The sequence below is a fragment of the Salvelinus alpinus genome, chromosome 23 (assembly GCF_045679555.1).
Source record: "Salvelinus alpinus chromosome 23, SLU_Salpinus.1, whole genome shotgun sequence".
Classification (NCBI taxonomy): domain Eukaryota; kingdom Metazoa; phylum Chordata; class Actinopteri; order Salmoniformes; family Salmonidae; genus Salvelinus; species Salvelinus alpinus.
Window position 1 is genome coordinate 5,221,962 of NC_092108.1, and position 20,623 is coordinate 5,242,584.

The 20,623-nt window shown below is 44.0% G+C and overlaps 1 protein-coding gene across 1 annotated transcript in view; it reads right to left on the bottom strand.

Annotated features, from left to right (window-relative positions):
* The window catches only part of LOC139551373 (receptor-type tyrosine-protein phosphatase mu-like), a 565,336-nt gene that overhangs the window by 102,576 nt on the left and 442,137 nt on the right, over nt 1-20,623 (bottom strand). Inside the window, exons 18-20 of the mRNA XM_071362858.1 lie at nt 18,467-18,493; nt 12,915-13,001; nt 11,370-11,584 (exon numbers count right to left, since the gene is read on the bottom strand). Coding sequence (XP_071218959.1) covers nt 11,370-11,584; nt 12,915-13,001; nt 18,467-18,493 — 329 coding nt within the window. The remainder of the gene's footprint in view (nt 1-11,369; nt 11,585-12,914; nt 13,002-18,466; nt 18,494-20,623) is intronic.

Sequence of the window (20,623 nt, forward strand, 5' to 3'; positions counted from 1 at the left end):
AAACATTATTTCACCTTTATTTAACCAGGTAGGCCAGTTGAGAACAAGTTCTCATTTACAACTGCGACCTGGCCAAGATAAAGCAAAGCAGTTCGATACATACAACAACACAGAGTTACACATAAACACACGTACAGTCTATAACACAGTAGAAAAAGTCTATATACAGTGTGTGCAAATGAGGTAAGATTAGGGAGGTAAGGCAATAAATAGGCCATAGTGGCGAAATAATTACAATTTAGCAATTAAACACTGGAGTGATAGATGTGCAGAAGATGAATGTCCAAGTAGAGATACTGGGGTGCAAAGGAGAAAAAAAATAACAATATGGGGATGAGGTAGTTGGGTGGGCAATTTACAGATGGGCTATGTACAGGTGCAGTGATCTGTGAGCTGCTCTGATAGCTGGTGCTTAAAGTTAGTGAGGGAGATATGAGTCTCCAGCTTCAGTGATTTTTGCAATTCGTTCCAGTCATTGGCAGCAGAGAACTGGAAGGAAAGCCGGCCAAAGGAAGAGTTGGCTTTGGGGATGACCAGTGAAATATACCTGCTGGAGCGCGTGCTACAGGTGGGTGCTGCTATGGTGACCAGTGAGCTGAGATAAGGCGGGGCTTTACCTAGCAAAGACTTATAGATGACCTGGAGCCAGTGGGTTTGGCGACGAATATGAAGCGAGGGCCAGCCAACGAGAGCATACTGTGGTGGGTAGTATATGGGGCTTTGGTGACATCGCTGAAGTCAGGGATCAGTAGGATAGTCAGTTTTATGAGGGCATGTTTGGAAGCATGAGTGAAGGATGCTTTGTTGCAAAATAGGAAGCTGATTCTAGATTTAATTTTGGATTGGAGATGCTTAATGTGATTCTGGAAGGAGAGTTTACAGTCTAACCAGACACCTAGGTATTTGTAGTTGTCCACATATTCTAAGGCAGAACCATCCAGAGTAGTGATGCTGGACGGGAGGGCAGGTGTGGGCAGTGATCGGTTGAAGAGCATGCATTTAGTTTTACTAGCATTTAAGAGCAGTTGGAGACCACGGAAGGAGAGTTGTATGGCATTGAAGCTCGTCTGGAGGTTAGTTACCACAGTGTCCAAAGAAGGGCCAGAAGTATACAGAATGGTGTCGTCTGCGTAGAGGTGGATCAGAGAGTCACCAGCAGCAAGAGCGACATCATTGATGTAAACAGAGAAAAGAGTCGGCCCGAGAATTGAACCCTGTGGCATCCCCATAGAGACTGCCAGAGGACCGGACAACAGGCCCTCCGATTTGACACACTGAACTCTGCCTGAGAAGTAGTTGGTGAACCAGGCGAGGCAGTCATTTGAGAAACCAAGGCTGTTGAGTCTGCCGATAAGAATGTGGTGATTGACAGAGTCGAAAGCCTTGGCCAGGTCGATGAAGACAGCTGCACAGGGTAGGATAGATATAGGTCTGTAGCAGTTTGGGTCTAGAGTGTCTCTCCCTTTGAAGAGGGGGTTGGCCGCGGCAGCTTTCCAATCTTTGGGGATCTCAGACGATACGAAAGAGAGGTTGAACAGGCTAGTAATAGGGGTTGCAACAATTTCGGAAGATAATTTTAGAAAGAGAGGGTCCAGATTGTCTAGCCCGGCTGATTTGTAAGGGTCCAGATTTTGCAGCTCTTTCAGAACATCAGCTATCTGGATTTGGGTGAAGGAGAAATGGGGGAGTCTTGGGCAAGTTGCTGTGGGGGGTGCAGGGCAGTTGACCTGGGTAGGGGTAGCCAGGTGGAAAGCATGGCCAGCCGTAGAAAAATGCATATTTAAATTCTCAATTATCGTGTATTTATCGGTGGTGACAGTGTTTCCTAGCCTCAGTGCAGTGGGCAGCTGGGAGGAGGTGCTCTTATTCTCCATGGACTTTACAGTGTCCCAGAACTTTTGGGAGTTTGTGCTACAGGATGCAAATTTCTGTTTGAAAAAACTAGCCTTTGCTTTCTTAACTGCCTGTGTATATTGGTTCCTAACTGCCTGTGTGTATTGGTTCCTAACTGCCTGTGTATATTGGTTCCTAACTACCTGTGTATTTTGGTTCCTAACTACCTGTGTATATTGGTTCCTAACTACCTGTGTATATTGGTTCCTAACTACCTGTGTATATTGGTTCCTAACTACTTGTGTATATTGGTTCCTAACTGCCTGTGTATATTGGTTCCTAACTGCCTGTGTATATTGGTTTCCTAACTGCCTGTGTATATTGGTGCCTAACTGCCTGTGTATATTGGTTCCTAACTGCCTGTGTATATTGGTTCCTAACTACCTGTGTATATTGGTTCCTAACTGCCTGTGTATATTGGTTCCTAACTACCTGTGTATATTGGTTCCTAACTGCCTGTGTATATTGGTTCCTAACTGCCTGTGTATATTGGTTCCTAACTACCTGTGTATATTGGTTCCTAACTGCCTGTGTATATTGTTTCCTAACTACCTGTGTATATTGGTTCCTAACTACCTGTGTATATTGGTTCCTAACTACCTGTGTATATTGGTTCCTAACTACCTGTGTATATTGGTTCCTAACTACCTGTGTATATTGGCATAGGGTGCCATTTGTGACACTGCCTGTCTCTCTCTGAGTCTGCGTACCCTATTCCCTATGTAGTGCACTACTTTTGACCAGGGATCTATGGGGACATAGTGCACTAAATATGGCATAGGGTGCCATTTGGGACACTACCGGTCTCTCTGAGAAACAGCTTTAATATGTTAAAAATATGTCCCTGTCCTCATGGGGCCAGTCAAACTGTCCCACCCTGATCTGTTTCCCCTGTCCTTGTGATTGTCTCCACCCCCCTCCAGGTGTCGCCCATCTTCCCCATTATCCCCTGTGTATTTATACCCGTGTTCTCTGTTTTTCCTGTTGCCAGTTCATTTTGTTTCGTCAAACCTACCAGCATTTTCCCCCCTCTATTCCTGTCTCTCGATTGTTCCTGTTTTCCCGGTTTTGACCTTGTCTGCCTGACCCTGAGCCTGCCTGCTGTCCTGTACCCTTGCCCCACCTTTCTGGATTACTAACCTCTGCCTGCCCTCGACCTGCCTTTTGCCCCTGTTGAATTAATAAACTGTTGTTAATTCGACATTGTCTGAAACGTGATACAAACCAAGATAGATATGTATCTTCTAGATGGACTAGGAGGGAGATTTCCTCACAGCAGTGCATCTTGGGAGAGGAGGGGAGAGGACGTGATGATAGCAGCCCAATGTCATCCTCCCTGATTGTCATTGTCACTAAATTATAAAGGGTGTAATATCTATGTAATGCTACCTAATATACACTGTACAAAAACATTAGGAACACCTGCTCTTTCCATGACAGACTGACCAGGTGAATCCAGGTGAAAGCTATGATCCCTTATTGATGTCACCTGTTAAATCCACTTCAATCCGTGTAGATGAAGGGGAGGAGACAGGTTAAAGAAGGATTTTTAAGCCTTGAGACAACTGAGACATGGATTGTGTATGTGCGTCATTCAGAGGGATGAATGGGCAAGACAAAATATTTAAGTGCCTTTGAACGAGGTATGGTCGTAGGTGCCGGGGCGCACCGGGTTTGTGTCAAGAACTGCAACGCTGCTGGGTTTTTACGCTAAACAGTTTCCCGTGCGTATTAACATCCAGCCAACATGACACAACTGTGGAACACGGGCCAGCATCCCTGTAGGAACGTTTTCTCCCAGACAGTCTCAAAGACCTTTCCTCAATCCTTTTCTATTTGACCAAAACCCCAGTATGAAATAAGATACGGTAGTCAATATTGATGGATAGGGAGAGAGACTATGGAGGGCAGACAAGAGTATTTATAAACAATAGGAAAAGTAGAATTAACAGGAAACAACATCAAAAAGTGTTTCTGCTGATGCTTCTGTAGTTGTCGTACTCCTCTTCATCAGTAGCGTCTGTGACATTTTTTACCACTGCAGTTATATTCTACTTTTTAATTGCAAGTCTATTTACAATATCCCCATTACCCAGCTTTGTCTTACTTCCTGTTCCTGTCTGTGACTGTGTGAGTAATCATAACACTGGGTACGACCCCTAAATCGCACCCTATTCCCTATACAGTGCACTACTTTTGACCAAGGCCAAAGTAGTCAAAAGTAGTGAACTATAAAGGAAATAGGGTGCGATTTGGGACTCAAAACTAGTGTGAATGCTAACACTTTAAACACACACTCATTATGTGGAGGCCACAGTCAAGTGACAACAGAACAGCAGTATGGTTACTGGGAAGTACACAGAGCTATGAAAGAAGAAAATGCAGAGAGAGAACAGAAGAGAGAAATTGAATAATTTAGTGACTTTCCCCCTCTCTTTGTATTTATTCATCAATTCCCAACTTGAGGAAAGGAAAAGAGACTCCTTCAAGTCGACAATAATTAATTTGTGGGGTTTTCAGATCTGCATAAAAAAAATTATAATAATAAACTAGAATATCATTATTCCAGTGGAAGGATTGTCCTAAACATATGGAACATTCTTTTTCAAGATACATATTTTTTTAAATTATTTTAGGAAAAGGGAAAAAAACGAACAAATACTAAGTAAAATAATCAAGATGGTTCTGTTGGGTTAGTCTGCGGGGAACGTGGCCCTGGTAAAATGGTTCTGTTGGGTTAGTCTGCGGGGAACGTGGCCCTGGTAAAATGGTTCTGTTGGGTTAGTCTGTGGGGTACGTGACCCTAGTAAAATGGTTCTGTTGGGTTAGTCTGCGGGGTACGTGGCCCTGGTAAAATGGTTCTGTTGGGTTAGTCTGCGGGGAACGTGGCCCTGGTAAAATGGTTCTGTTGGGTTAGTCTGTGGGGTACGTGACCCTAGTAAAATGGTTCTGTTGGGTTAGTCTGTGGAGAACGTGACCCTGGTAAAATGGTTCTGTTGGGTTAGTCTGTGGAGAACGTGACCCTGGTAAAATGGTTCTGTTGGGTTAGTCTGCGGGGAACATGGACCTGGTAAAATGGTTCTGTTGGGTTAGTCTGTGGGGTACGTGACCCTGGTAAAATGGTTCTGTTGGGTTAGTCTGTGGGGAACGTGACCCTGGTAAAATGGTTCTGTTGGGTTAGTCTGTGGGGAACGTGGCTCTGGTAAAATGGTTCTGTTGGGTTAGTCTGTGGAGAACATGGCCCTGGTAAAATGGTTCTGTTGGGTTAGTCTGTGGAGAACATGACCCTGGTAAAATGGTTCTGTTGGGTTAGTCAGTGGGGTACGTGACCCTGGTAAAATGGTTCTGTTGGGTTAGTCTGTGGGGAACGTGGCCCTGGTAAAATGGTTCTGTTGGGTTAGCCTGCGGGGTACGTGGCCCTGGTAAAATGGTTCTGTTGGGTTAGTCTGTGGGGAACGTGGCCCTGGTAAAATGGTTCTGTTGGGTTAGTCTGTGGGGAACGTGGCCCTGGTAAAATGGTTCTGATGGGTTAGTCTGTGGGGAACATGGCCCTGGTAAAATGGTTCTGTTGGGTTCGTCTGTGGGGAACGTGACCCTGGTAAAATGGTTCTGTTGGGTTAGTCTGTGGGGAACGTGACCCTGGTAAAATGGTTCTGTTGGGTTCTTCTGGGGTCTCCTTTAGAACCTCCTCAGAGAACCTTTGGGAACCGCTACAGTAAACCTATTGTACGAGAGTGGTGACAGAGTGAGCGACACGTGCAGAACAATTTGGGCATGCAAATACAGATATGTCACAGTTGACATATCAAAACAGGACTCTATAAAGCATGTATAGTGACAAAGTCACTTCACAAGGAAGCAGCATTCACTGATTAGCATCATGCATACAACATACTAGCTGATGTCGGACCGATTCCCCAGATTAAGATTACAGATTTAAGATTACAGACTGCTACTGGATTTTAAAAAACGTTGTTAAATTCAGACTCTATTGAAAGTATTTTTTTTTAGTCCTGGACTGGGTTTAAATCTGGGTCTGGGAACCCGGGCCTTATAGTGATGTACAATATCTGATCGTATGTAACATTCAGAAGGTGTTTGGTTTTTGCTTCAAGGCATGTTATGTCTACCTATGTCAGGTTATGTCTACCTATGTCAGGTTATGTCAGCTGCCATAAGGCTTGAAGATGTTTTTGGTCAAACTTGAACCAATTGGTATTTTTCCATGAGTATGTATGCGTTTACGAATGCTTTACAAAAGCCTTATAAATGTTGGGTAACGTACTGTACATCTCAATGTCTTGAGCAAAGGGTCCCAAAAGGGTCCCCCCCCCCAACATTTTTTAAAATAAAACGTTTCACAGTCACATGTCCTAACGTGGGAATCCACCTTTTTTGTTTGTTCCATTAAGTCAACCCACAGCAAGCACCACCGCCCTCATGTTGCCCTCCACAATGCAAACCAATTATATTCTCTACATATCTAAAATAAAATAAATCACAAATAACCAAACAAATATATAATCTTACCTCATTGATCTGATCCAAAGTTATACGTATAGATTAACGTAAGAAGGCATGGGAGTCAGAGAGAGATACAGTACAAAATGTAAGTGTAATAAAATATAGAAAAGATAGAAATATAGAAAATATAGAAAATATAGAAATATAGAAAATATAGAAATATAGAAAATATAGAAATATAGAAAATTTAGAAATATAGAAATATAGAAAATATAGAAAATATAGAAATATAGAAATTTAGAAAATATAGAAATATAGAAATTTAGAAAATATAGAAATATAGAAAGATAGAAATATAGAAAAGATAGAAATATAGAAAATATAGAAAAGATAGAAATATAGAAAATATAGAAACTATATACGTGAACAGTTTAGATAGATAGATGCACCTGGCCTCCAAATCTCATCACCCCCTAAAAAAAAGTTACAAACGCATTTTCACCTGACAGATTAATATACGAATATAAATATGAAGACAGCATTGGAACAACACACTAATTAATCTTAGCCAAGCGACAATGTTGTCGTCCTTCACTCTTCCTTCCTGTCCGTCCTGTAGGTTTGAGGTAGAGTAAGATTAAAGTAGTGGGGGGGGGGGGGGTTTCAATCAGTAACTCTCTGTCTGACTGTGTGATGATAACAGCAGTAAGGTAGTGGGGGGGTCAATCAGTAACTCTCTGTCTGATGGTAACAGCAGTAAGGTACGGGGGGGGGGGGGGGGGTCAATCAGTAACTCTCTGTCTGACTGTCTGATGGTAACAGCAGTAAGGTAGGGGGGGGGGGGGGGGGTCAATCAGTAACTCTCTGTCTGACTGTCTGATGGTAACAGCAGTAAGGTAGTGGGGGGGTCAATCAGTAACTCTCTGTCTGACTGTCTGATGGTAACAGCAGTAAGGTAGTGGGGGGGTCAATCAGTAACTCTCTGTCTGATGGTAACAGCAGTAAGGTAGGGGGGGGGGGGGGTCAATCAGTAACTCTCTCTCTCTGTCTCTCTCTGACTGTGTGTCTGTCGCTGTTCCTTGTGACTGACTCTGTAGAAAAGTAGAAAAGTCTGGACTGTAGAGGACAGCAGATAGAATAGATAGACAGGACAGTAATGAGGGGAAAATCAGTCCGACTGTTGCAGTGCCTTGTGACTGACTCTGTGGCTGTCTCTGCTGCGTCTCCACAGTGCTGAGCTGGGACCCAAACACCTTTCATCCATAATGGATCAGGCCCTCAGGGCAGCGAGATGCAGACTGAAACAGCTTCTATCCCCCCAGTCCCTAAACAGCCTGGCTGCTGCAGGTTGGGAACTACGGAGGGAGGCTGACCCATAAAGGAACAGCCTTGCTGCTGCAGGTTGGGAGCTACGGAGGGAGGCTGACCCATAAAATAACAGCCTTGCTGCAGCTGCTGCAGGTTGGGAACTACGGAGGGAGGCTGACCCATAAAGGAACAGCCTGGCTGCTGCAGGTTGGGAACTACGGAGGGAGGCTGACCCATAAAGGAACAGCCTTGCTGCTGCAGGTTGGGAGCTACGGAGGGAGGCTGACCCATAAAGGAACAGCCTTGCTGCTGCAGGTTGGGAGCTACGGAGGGAGGCTGACCCATAAAGGAACATCCTTGCTGCTGCAGGTTGGGAGCTACGGAGGGAGGCTGACCCATAAAAGAACAGCCTTGCTGCAGCTGCTGCAGGTTGGGAACTACGGAGGGAGGCTGACCCATAAAGGAACAGCCTTGCTGCTTCAGGTTGGGAACTACGGAGGGAGGCTGACCCATAAAGGAACAGCCTTGCTGCAGCTGCTGCAGGTTGGGAGCTACGGAGGGAGGCTGACCAATAAAGGAACAGCCTTGCTGCTGCAGGATGGGAGCTACGGAGGGAGGCTGACCCATAAAAGAACAGCCTTGCTGCAGCTGCTGCAGGTTGGGAGCTACGGAGGGAGGCTGACCCATAAAGGAACAGCCTTGCTGCAGCTGCTGCAGGTTGGGAGCTACGGAGGGAGGCTGACCCATAAAGGAACAGCCTTGCTGCAGCTGCTGCAGGTTGGGAGCTACGGAGGGAGGCTGACCCATAAAGGAACAGCCTTGCTGCTGCAGGTTGGGAGCTACGGAGGGAGGCTGACCCATAAAATAACAGCCTTGCTGCAGCTGCTGCAGGTTGGGAACTACGGAGGCAGGCTGACCCATAAAGGAACAGCCTTGCTGCAGCTGCTGCAGGTTGGGAACTACGGAGGGAGGCTGACCCATAAAATAACAGCCTTGCTGCAGCTGCTGCAGGTTGGGAACTACGGAGGGAGGCTGACCCATAAAGGAACAGCCTTGCTGCTGCAGGTTGGGAGCTACGGAGGGAGGCTGACCCATAAAAGAACAGCCTTGCTGCAGCTGCTGCAGGTTGGGAACTACGGAGGGAGGCTGACCCATAAAGGAACAGCCTTGCTGCTGCAGGTTGGGAACTACGGAGGGAGGCTGACCCATAAAGGAACAGCCTTGCTGCAGCTGCTGCAGGTTGGGAGCTACGGAGGGAGGCTGACCCATAAAAGAACAGCCTTGCTGCAGCTGCTGCAGGTTGGGAACTACGGAGGGAGGCTGACCCATAAAAGAACAGCCTTGCTGCAGCTGCTGCAGGTAGGGAGCTACAGAGGGAGGCTGCCTCAGAAAATAACAGTCTGTTTGCTGCTGGTAGGGAGATACGGAGGGAGGCTACATCAGAAAAGAACAGTCTGTTTGCTGCTGGTAGGGAGATACGGAGGGAGGCTACCTCAGAAAAGAACAGTCTGTTTGCTGCTGGTAGGGAGATACGGAGGGAGGCTACCTCAGAAAATAACAGTCTGTTCGCTGCTGGTAGGGAGATACAGAGGGAGGCTACCTCAGAAAAGAACAGTCTGTTTGCTGCAGGCAGGGAGCTACGGAGGGAGGCTGCCTCAGAAAAGAACAGTAGGGAGCAAGGGAATGAAGGGAGGCTCAGGCTGTGTTATTTAACTGTCAGGGATTATAGTGAAATTGTTCTGGGGGAAAACAGGGAGTTAATTACTGATACATGTCTCCCATACAGAGAGAGAGAGAGGAAGGAAGGAGAGAGAGGAGAGAGAGAGGAGAGGGAGAGAAAGAGAGAGAGGAAGGAAGGAGAGAGAGGAGAGAGAGAGGAGAGGGAGAGAAAGAGAGAGAGGAAGGAAGGAGAGAGAGAGAAAAAGGAAGGAGATAGAGGCGAGGGAGAGGAGAGGGAGAGAAAGAGAGGAAGGAAGGAGAGAGGAGAAGGAAGGAGAGAGAGAGAGAAAGGAAGGAGAGAGAGGCGAGGGAGAGGAGAGGGAGAGAAAGAGAGAGAGGAAGGAAGGAGAGAGAGAGAGGAAGGAAGGAGAGAGAGGAGAGGGAGAGGAGAGGGAGAGAAAGAGAGAGAGGAAGGAAGGAGAGAGAGGACAGAGAGAGGAGAGGGAGAGAAAGAGAGAGAGAGAGGAGAGAGAGAGAGAGATAGGACAGAGAGAGAGAGAGAGAAACCACTCCTGCTTGTACCATCCTATCCCTGGGAGATGAGATGATAGAGGGGGACCATGGTGAGATAGGAACCATTGTAATGGTTCTAACACCACATCATCACTCTGACTGCTAAGGGACAGAGACGCAGGATGGATCTCTGCCAGGCCCAGCCAGCCGCTGGCCTAATGACAGGAAATGGGAAAGATGGTCCTTGCTCCTCGACTCGACGGAGGAGGAGAGCTCTTTAGTTTGGGTGTCAGAGAGAGGCACGGTGTCAGAGTAACTGTCCGTCTGTGTCTGTGGTTAGCAGGAGGCTGTGGTGTGACCTACTGACGAGAGGGAGACAGTCACTCACAGTGGGTTTTAATATGACTTGAATGAGTTAAACACCAAACTGAAGACGCTTTGGCACACAGTGCTAAACTCCCGAAGGCCTCCTGAGTGGTTCCACACACACACACACACACACACACACACACACACACACACACACACACACACACACACACACACACACACACACACACACACACACACACACACACACACACACACACACACACACACACACACACACACACACACACACACACACACACACACACACACACACACACACAAACATACACACAACACACACACACACACACACACACACACACACACACACACACACACACACACACACACACACACACACACGCCGACCAACAACACAACGATACATCAACAAAACGACTGCAGAAGAGGCAGTCTACCACCGAAAGGACCGGGATGAATCAACAAAACCATCTGCGACTGTGAACACACAGGAACAGGAACTGGTCATCATTGTCCATCAGGGGAACTAAAGAGGAGCAGCTGGATGTACCAGCTATTCAAATTATAAATTCAGAAATTACATCCCAAATGGTACCCTAGTCCCTTTATAGTGCACTACTTCTGACCAAGATCCATAGGGCCTGTAGTGCACTATAAAGGGACTAGGGTACCATTTGGATCTAATTTAAGCATTAAAAAGAACCATGCATTGACAACTACCAGTATGTATTGTCCATTTTCTTGAATCTGAATTGTCGGAGTCAGTGAGTGTAGACTTCAGACAACAATGTAGGTGAAATGGAATTGATCCAGTCAGGTCAAGGTCAAAAAGGTCAAAAAGGGATGTGTCTCACCTCATACACATACAGTATCTTTTCACCTGTCCAATCATGTTAGATCACAAACTACTTTTCAATGAAGGGAGGAAAGATGGATGGATACCAGTTTCAAATAAACAGAACAAGGGGCCACGGGGATTCAGTTGAGAGGGGTCGAGGAGTCTATTCCCAAGAGTGGGTAGGTGAAAGTTGAAAGGTCAAGAGTTTTTTTTTTGTTGCCTGACTTCATACTCCAACTTGAATAAAGGACGATGGATACATTTTTTTAAAAGTATTGGAACGACCTCACAGAGATTCAAGGAGAGGAGGTCAAAGGTCAAAAGTGATGTTCTATCTCACCTCATACTCCTCCTTGAAGCCGTATCCCTCCGCACACTTCATCTGTGTGATGTGCTGCAGCAGGTCGGCAACTCGGATAGCAGGGTGGAGCTGGCCTGTCTGGTAGGGCGCGTCTACAGTCCCCTCTCTCTTTCTCAGGGAGTGGCCGTGAGACTGGACCAGGCTACTGGTGTCACTGCAGCTACTACCACCACCACCCATCGTCTGGCTCTCGTCTGGGCAGAGCAGACAGGCAGACAGGCAGGCAGACAGGCGGGCAGGCAGGCAGGCAGGCAGGCACACACACAGAGACAGGGGAGAGAAGGTACAGCAGGTCAGGATAGTGAGTGAACTCTTGATAACCCTTACGGGTGGTCATAAGGCCTAAATAATAGTGGTCATAAGGTCTACATAAAGCTGTCATATGGCCTAGATAATGCTGTCATACATACATAGATAATGCTGTCATAATGTCTAGATAATGCTTTCATACATGCCTAGATAATGCTACCATACAGGCCTATATAATGCTGCCATACAGACCTAGATAATGTTGACATAAGGCCTAGATAAGGCTGTCGTACAGACCTAGATAATGCTACCATACATACCTAGATAATGATGTTGTAAGGCCTAGATAATGCTGAAATAAGGCCTAGATAATGCTGTCATGAGGCCTAGATAATGCTTTCATAAGGCCTAGATAATGCTGTCATGAGGCCTAGATAATGCTTTCATAAGGCCTAGATAATGCTGTCATATGGCCTAGATACTGCTGTCATAAAGCCTACATAATGCTGTCATGTGAGTCACATACTATAGGACCGGGAGTTTCCCCCTGACAAGGAGTAACTCCTGGCCCTAGGCATAATGGTAATAGATAGATATTGGCCAGGGTTCCAATATCCATACTAGCATACTACCACTTGAAGCAGGTAGGCTATCAGGTGTACGTACATTCTAAGTGGTATGTTAGTGTGGATATTGGTGTATAGCCGTGACATGGTAGAGTTGCCGTATGAGTGGATGTGGTGAGGAGGAGGAAGGCTCAGCTCCAACTGTGTATCAACTGGAAACCATTGGGGGTTGTGATTGGTCTAATTTTGTGACTACGCTGTGAGAAGAATTAGTGCCGAAGGTGCTCACTAATATAAATACATTATTAGAGAAGCGGGTTTTTTTTGTTTTGTTTTTTGATACACCTCCCGAATCCAACCCCTCTCTCATATTGTGGCAGAATGAGGCAGAGCTGCGATGAAGATGTCCGTGACATGAAGGATTTGGGCTACAGCAACAAAAAAAAAAAAATGGCTGAGGAAAGCAGGCACCATCTGAAGCAACATCAATTACAACCAAACAAAAACAACTCAAAAAACAAGGAAGTGAGGATCTGGGAGAGAAAACATGAAAATGCAGTGATGGCATCATGCTAGGCTAACGGCCTCAGAAGGTGGAAACAAAGAGGTACGATACCATACAGATGGTAGTGAAATGCTAGCATGTCCACTGGCCATGCAATAATAATTAAAACAATAATAATCATATTGAACGTAGCAGCTCTCTCACTGGTATCTGTGTGTTCCTGTGATACCACCTCCTTCCTCAAACCAAGACCAGGACCAGGGAGGGCTGGCGACTTACCATTTATGGGCACTTTTATAAAGGAGATACATAAAGAGGTTAGGTACGAGAACAGAGAGAGGGAAGAGAAAGAGAGGAAGAAGAGAGAAGAGAGGAGAAGAGAGAAGAAGAGAAGGGGGTAAGCAACAAAACAGCATAAGCACCTTTACAGTCACTGGTAGTGTGTAGAGCTACTGTTAGTTAAGTCACAGTCACTGGTAGTGTGTAGAGCTACTGTTAGTTAAGTCACAGTCACTGGTAGTGTGTAGAGCTACTGTTAGTTAGGTCACAGTCACTGGTAGTGTGTAGAGCTACTGTTAGTTAAGTCACAGTCACTGGTAGTGTGTAGAGCTACTGTTAGTTAAGTCACAGTCACTGGTAGTGTGTAGAGCTACTGTTAGTTAGGTCACAGTCACCGGTAGTGTGTAGAGCTACTGTTAGTTAAGTCACAGTCACCGGTAGTGTGTAGATCTACTGTTAGTTAAGTCACAGTCACTGGTAGTGTGTAGATCTACTGTTAGTTAGGTCACAGTCACCGGTAGTGTGTAGAGCTACTGTTAGTTAAATCACAGTCACCGGTAGTGTGTAGAGCTACTGTTAGTTAAGTCACAGTCACTGGTAGTGTGTAGAGCTACTGTTAGTTAAGTCACAGTCACTGGTAGTGTGTAGAGCTACTGTTAGTTAAATCACAGTCACCGGTAGTGTGTAGAGCTACTGTTAGTTAAATCACAGTCACCGGTAGTGTGTAGAGCTACTGTTAGTTAAGTCACAGTCACTGGTAGTGTGTAGAGCTACTGTTAGTTAAGTCACAGTCACTGGTAGTGTGTAGAGCTACTGTTAGTTAAGTCACAGTCACCGGTAGTGTGTAGATCTACTGTTAGTTAAATCACAGTCACCGGTAGTGTGTAGAGCTACTGTTAGTTAAGTCACAGTCACCGGTAGTGTGTAGATCTACTGTTAGTTAAATCACAGTCACCGGTAGTGTGTAGAGCTACTGTTAGTTAGGTCACAGTCACTGGTAGTGTGTAGAGCTACGGTTAGTTAAGTCACAGTCACTGGTAGTGTGTAGAGCTACTGTCAGTTAGGTCACAGCCTTCTGCTGTTTAATCAGTAAGGCCTGGTCAAAGAAAAGCCTATTCTGCTGTGTTTGTTGAGAAATTTATGGCAGGCCATTTCAACAGGGCAAGACATACTTAAAATACAAAGCAGAAACAGAATGGATTTCAAGGGGACATAAGGGCTTTCAAGGGGACAGAATGGCTTCCAAGGGGACAGAATGGATTTCAAGGGGACAGAATGGCTTTCAAGGGGACAGAATGGCTTTCAAGGGAACATAATGGCTTCCAAGGGGACAGAATGGATTTCAAGGGGACAGAATGGCTTTCAAGGGGACATAATGGCTTCCAAGGGGACAGAATGGATTTCAAGGGGACAGAATGGCTTTCAAGGGGACATAATGGCTTCCAAGGGGACAGAATGACTTTCAAGGGAACAGAATGGCTTCCAAGGGAATAGAATGGATTTTAAGGGGACAGAATGGATTTTAAGGGGACAGAATGGATTTTTATGGGAAAGAATGGCTTTCAAGGGGACATAATGTATTTCAAGGGAACGGAATGGATTTCAAGGGGACAGAATGGATTTTAAGGGGACATAATGGAATTCCAAGGGACAGAATGGTTTCCAAGGGGACAGAATGGATTTCCAAGGGGACAGAATGGATTTCCAAGGGGACAGAATGGTTTCCAAGGGGACAGAATGGATTTCCAAGGGGACAGAATGGTTTCCAAGGGGACAGAATGGATTCCAAGGGGACAGAATGGTTTCCAAGGGGACAGAATGGATTTCCAAGGGGACAGAATGGTTTCCAAGGGGACAGAATGGATTTCCAAGGGGACAGAATGGTTTCCAAGGGGACAGAATGGATTTCCAAGGGGACAGAATGGTTTCCAAGGGGACAGAATGGTTTCCAAGGGGACAGAATGGTTTCCAAGGGGACAGAATGGATTTCCAAGGGGACAGAATGGTTTCCAAGGGGACAGAATGGATTCCAAGGGGACAGAATGGTTTCCAAGGGGACAGAATGGATTTCCAAGGGGACAGAATGGGGATGCTAAAATAGTAAAAAAAAATTTTTTTAAATATTAGTGATTCTAATTTTCAAGTATTTTAAAGGCACATGTTTATCATGTGCTGAATACATTTAGGGTTGACATGATACAAAATAAAGTCTGCGATGAAATGAACAAGATGATATGTTTGAAATAATCACTCACATTAAATGATAATCAACTCCCAGTAAGCTAACTCAAACTGTCACTCCTAAAAACAGATAACCTTTTCCAGCCAGCCTGCCTTGCCTGGCTCTCAACCAGCTTACTTCTGAAGCTAACGCTAACTGTCAACACGGTTACCATGACAGGCATTATCTTGATTTCATGGTAGAATCAGGCTAGAATCAGCCTTAAAAGTGGCATTGTGGAGGTTGAGTAGTAATGATTTTTATGCTTCACTTGAGGTAAACATCTATTTTTATGCTTCATATGTGGTAAACATCTAAAAACTGCAACAAACCGTGTTGTGTTGCTTATTTGTGTGTGTCCTTGTTGCCTCAAGTCGTTCATTACCACTACTGCCCCACATATAATTGTTGTTATTATCATATTTTCCCCAAAAGCTATAGCTAGTCAAAAATAAATACAAGTGCTCTACTTTTCTAGATGGTGCAGTGTGTAGGCCTATACTTCAGGCGTTTCTCACCCCCCCCCCCCCCCCCCCTCCCTCCATCCCTCTTTCAACAAAGGCTACTAATAATTAATGAGAAAACGAAATGGTTTTATTATTCTATTTTATCATGGAAGAGGAGGAAAAAACAGAAGAGTGCATGGCGGCAAAACAACAACACCAAGTAGGTCACTAGCTCCAGCTATTAGAGCGGTTAGCCAACAGCTAGCTATCAGAGCGGTTAGCCAACAGCTAGCTATCAGAGCGGTTAGCCAACAGCTAGCTATCAGAGCGGTTAGCCAACAGCTAGCTATCAGAGCGGTTAGCCAACAGCTAGCTATCAGAGCGGTTAGCCAACAGTTAGCAATCAGAGCGGTTAGCCAACAGCTAGCTATTAGAGCGGTTAGCCAACATATAGCTATCAGAGCGGTTAGCCAACAGCTAGCTATTAGAGCGGTTAGCCAACAGCTAGCTATTAGAGCAGTTAACCAACAGCTAGCTATCAGAGCGGTTAGCCAACAGCTAGCTATCAGAGCGGTTAGCCAACAGCTAGCTATCAGAACGGTTAGCCAACAGTTAGCTATCAGAGCGGTTAGCCAACAGCTAGCTATCAGAGCGGTTAGCCAACAGCTAGCTATCAGAACGGTTAGCCAACAGTTAGCTATCAGAGCGGTTAGCCAACAGCTAGCTATCAGAACGGTTAGCCAACAGTTAGCTATCAGAGCAGTTAGCCAACAGCTAGCTATCAGAGCAGTCAGCCAACAGCTAGTTATCAGAGCGGTTAACCAACAGCTAGCTATCAGAACGGTTAGCCAACAGCTAGCTATCAGAGCGGTTAGCCAACAGCTAGCTATCAGAGCAGTCAGCCAACGGCTAGCTTTCAGAGCGGTTTGCCAACAGCTAGCTATCAGAGCAGTTAGCCAACAGCTAGTTATCAGAGCGGTTAGCCAACAGCTAGCTATCAGAGCGGTTAGCCAACAGCTAGCTATCAGAGCGGTTAGCCAACAGCTAGCTATCAGAGCGGTTAGCCAACAGCTAGCTATCAGAGCAATTAGCCAACAGCTAGTTATCAGAGCGGTTAGCCAACAGCTAGCTATCAGAGCGGTTAGCCAACAGCTAGCTATCAGAGCGATTAGCCAACAGCTAGCTATCAGAGCAATTAGCCAACAGCTAGTTATCAGAGCGGTTAGCCAACAGCTAGCTATCAGAGCAGTCAGCCAACAGCTAGCTTTCAGAGCAGTTAGCCAACAGCTAGCTTTCAGAGCAGTTAGCCAACAGCTAGCTATCAGAGCAGTTAGCCAGCAGGCAGGGAGAGATATTACATAGAATAACAGGATTGTTGTTGGGAGGTGGAGGGTGGTAATGTGTCGAGAGGAACGGGGGGAGGTACGTAGATATGAATTGCATCCTAAATGTTTAAATGCTTAAACGTGTAAGACAAGTTTCTATGTATCTATCTTTTCGATTTCCATGTGTGGTTAAGTGTATGAGGTATTGTGTTTAGGCCTGGAAAAAGTCAATACATTCTGAACTACGTGGTTGACCTCTCTGTTTATGTACGTGGTTGACCTCTCTGTTTATATATGTGGTTGACCTCTCTGTTTATATACGTGGTTGATCTCTCTCTCTGTTTATATAAGTGTACTAGAGTGATTGTACAAGTAACTGTAGTAACAGTGGCCATGGCGATAGGTTACCTACACAACCCCCCACATCCAGTCCACATGTCTAACCATGCATATGAGAGGTAATATATGTTACGCCGGTGACATCATACCCATAGTATATGTGACATCAGACACACGGCACACGCAATGCGGATGGGATGGAGTGAAGCCAGCCTCAGCCCAAGGGAAACCACAGAGATATACAGGGAGGAAGAGGAGGAGGAAGATCAGGAAAACAAAGAGGAGGAAGAAGATGAAGGAAAAGAGGAAGGGAAGGAAGGGAAAGAGAAGGAAGACGAGGAAGGGAAAGAAGAGGAAGGGAACGAGGAGGAAGAGGAGGAACGGAATGAGGAGGAAGATGAGGAAGGGAAAGAAGAGGAAGAGGAGGAAGGGAACAAGGATGAAGAGGAGGAAGGGAAAGAGGATGAAAGGAAAGAGAAGGAAGAGGAGGGGATAGAGGAGGTTGAGAAGGAAGAGGAGGAAGAGGATGACGAAGATGGAGAGGAGGGGAGGGAGAGGAGGGGGAAGCAGCAGGCAGGTATGGAAGATGATTTTTAGTAACAGAGCTGACCAAAACCTAAAGGGGACACAGTCTCTTTTTCATATATATATATGTATATATATATATACACTACCTTTCAAAAGTTTGGGGTCACTTAGAAATGTCCTTGTTTTTTAAAGAAAAGCTATGTTTTTTGTACATTAAAATAACATCAAATTGATCAGAAATAAAGTGTAGACATTGTTAATGTTGTACATGTCTATTGTTGCTTGTTGGAACACAGGAGTGATGGTTGCTGATAATGGGCCTCTGTACGCCTATGTTGATATTCCATAAAAAAATCAGCCATTTCAAGCAACAATAGACATTTACAACATTAACAATGTCTACACCGTATTTCTGATCAATTTGATGTTATTTTAAACGTACAAAAAAAGATGCTTTTCTTTCAAAAACAAGGACATTTCTAAGTGACCCCTAACTTCTGAACTGTAGTGTATATATTTTTTTATAAAGGCTTAAAAGATAAGCAAGTTAAACGGCAAAATTCCATAATAAAACTCACAGCAGAAATGGGGATAGTGGTAAAAGAAGATTTGTCTCACCTAAGATAGCAGTTGGCACAAAGGGATCTGGTCATAACCCCAAAACAAGTGCAGAGATTGGAGGAAGAGAGAAGAGAGAAGAGAACATAGCAGTAAATAAAAGAATAGGAGATAAGGAGAATAACTAAAGAACAGAGCACAGTGAATGTGATTATAGACCGAGGCTAGAAGAAGAATAGACAGAAGAATACAGGCTTATAGCCGAAGACATAACAACTATTACATCTCACACAAAGAGACACTGTGGACTGTTGATACGGAACGACACAACTATAGCTAGTACCTTCATACAGTGTATGTTTACTACAACTATAGCTAGTACCTTCATACAGAGTATGTTTACTACAATTATAGCTAGTACCTTCATACAGTGTATGTTTACTACAACTATAGCTAGTACCTTCATACAGTGTATGTTTACTACAATTATAGCTAGTACCTTCATACAGTGTATGTTTACTACAATTATAGCTAGTACCTTCATACAGTGTATGTTTACTACAACTATAGCTAGTACCTTCAAAAAGAGTATGTTTACTACAACTATAGCTAGTACCTTCACAAAGAGTATGTTTACTACAACTATAGCTAGTACCTTCATACAGAGTATATTTACTACAACTATAGCTAGTACCTTCATACAGTGTATATTTACTACAACTATAGCTAGTACCTTCATACAGTGTATGTTTACTACAACTATAGCTAGTACCTTCATACAGTGTATGTTTACTACAACTATAGCTAGTACCTTCATACAGTGTATGTTTACTACAACTATAGCTAGTACCTTCAAAAAGAGTATGTTTACTACAACTATAGCTAGTACCTTCACAAAGAGTATGTTTACTACAACTATAGCTAGTACCTTCATACAGTGTATGTGTACTACAACTATAGCTAGTACCTTCACAAAGAGTATGTTAACTACAACTATAGCTAGTACCTTGATACAGTGTATGTTTACTACAATTATAGCTAGTACCTTCATACAGTGTATGTTTACTACAACTATAGCTAGTACCTTCAAAAAGAGTATGTTTACTACAACTATAGCTAGTACCTTCACAAAGAGTATGTTAACTACAACTATAGCTAGTACCTTCATACAGTGTATGTTTACTACAATTATAGCTAGTACCTTCATACAGTGTATGTTTACTACAACTATAGCTAGTACCTTCAAAAAGAGTATGTTTACTACAACTATAGCTAGTACCTTCACAAAGAGTATGTTTACTACAACTATAGCTAGTACCTTCATACAGAGTATATTTACTACAACTATAGCTAGTACCTTCATACAGTGTATATTTACTACAACTATAGCTAGTACCTTCATACAGTGTATGTTTACTACAACTATAGCTAGTACCTTCATACAGTGTATGTTTACTACAACTATAGCTAGTACCTTCATACAGTGTATGTTAACTACAATTATAGCTAGTACCTTCACAAAGTGTATGTTTACTACAACTATAGCTAGTACCTTCATACAGAGTATGTTTACTACAATTATAGCTAGTACCTTCATACAGTGTATGTTTACTACAATTATAGCTAGTACCTTCACACAGTGTATGTTAACTACAACTATAGCTAGTACCTTCACACAGTGTATGTTTACTACAATTATAGCTAGTACCTTCATACAGTGTATGTTTACTACAATTATAGCTAGTACCTTCATACAGTGTATGTTTACTACAACTATAGCTAGTACCTTCATACAGTGTATGTTTACTACAATTATAGCTAGTACCTTCACACAGTGTATGTTAACTACAACTATAGCTAGTACCTTCATACAGTTTATGTTTACTACAACTATAGCTAGTACCTTCATACAGTGTATGTTTACTACAACTATAGCTAGTACCTTCACAAAGTGTATGTTAACTACAACTATAGCTAGTACCTTGATACAGTGTATGTTTACTACAACTATAGCTAGTACCTTCACAAAGTGTATGTTAACTACAACTATAGCTAGTACCTTCATACAGTGTATGTTTACTACAACTATAGCTAGTACCTTCACACAGTGTATGTTAACTACAACTATAGCTAGTACCTTCATACAGTGTATGTTTACTACAATTATAGCTAGTACCTTCACACAGTGTATGTTAACTACAACTATAGCTAGTACCT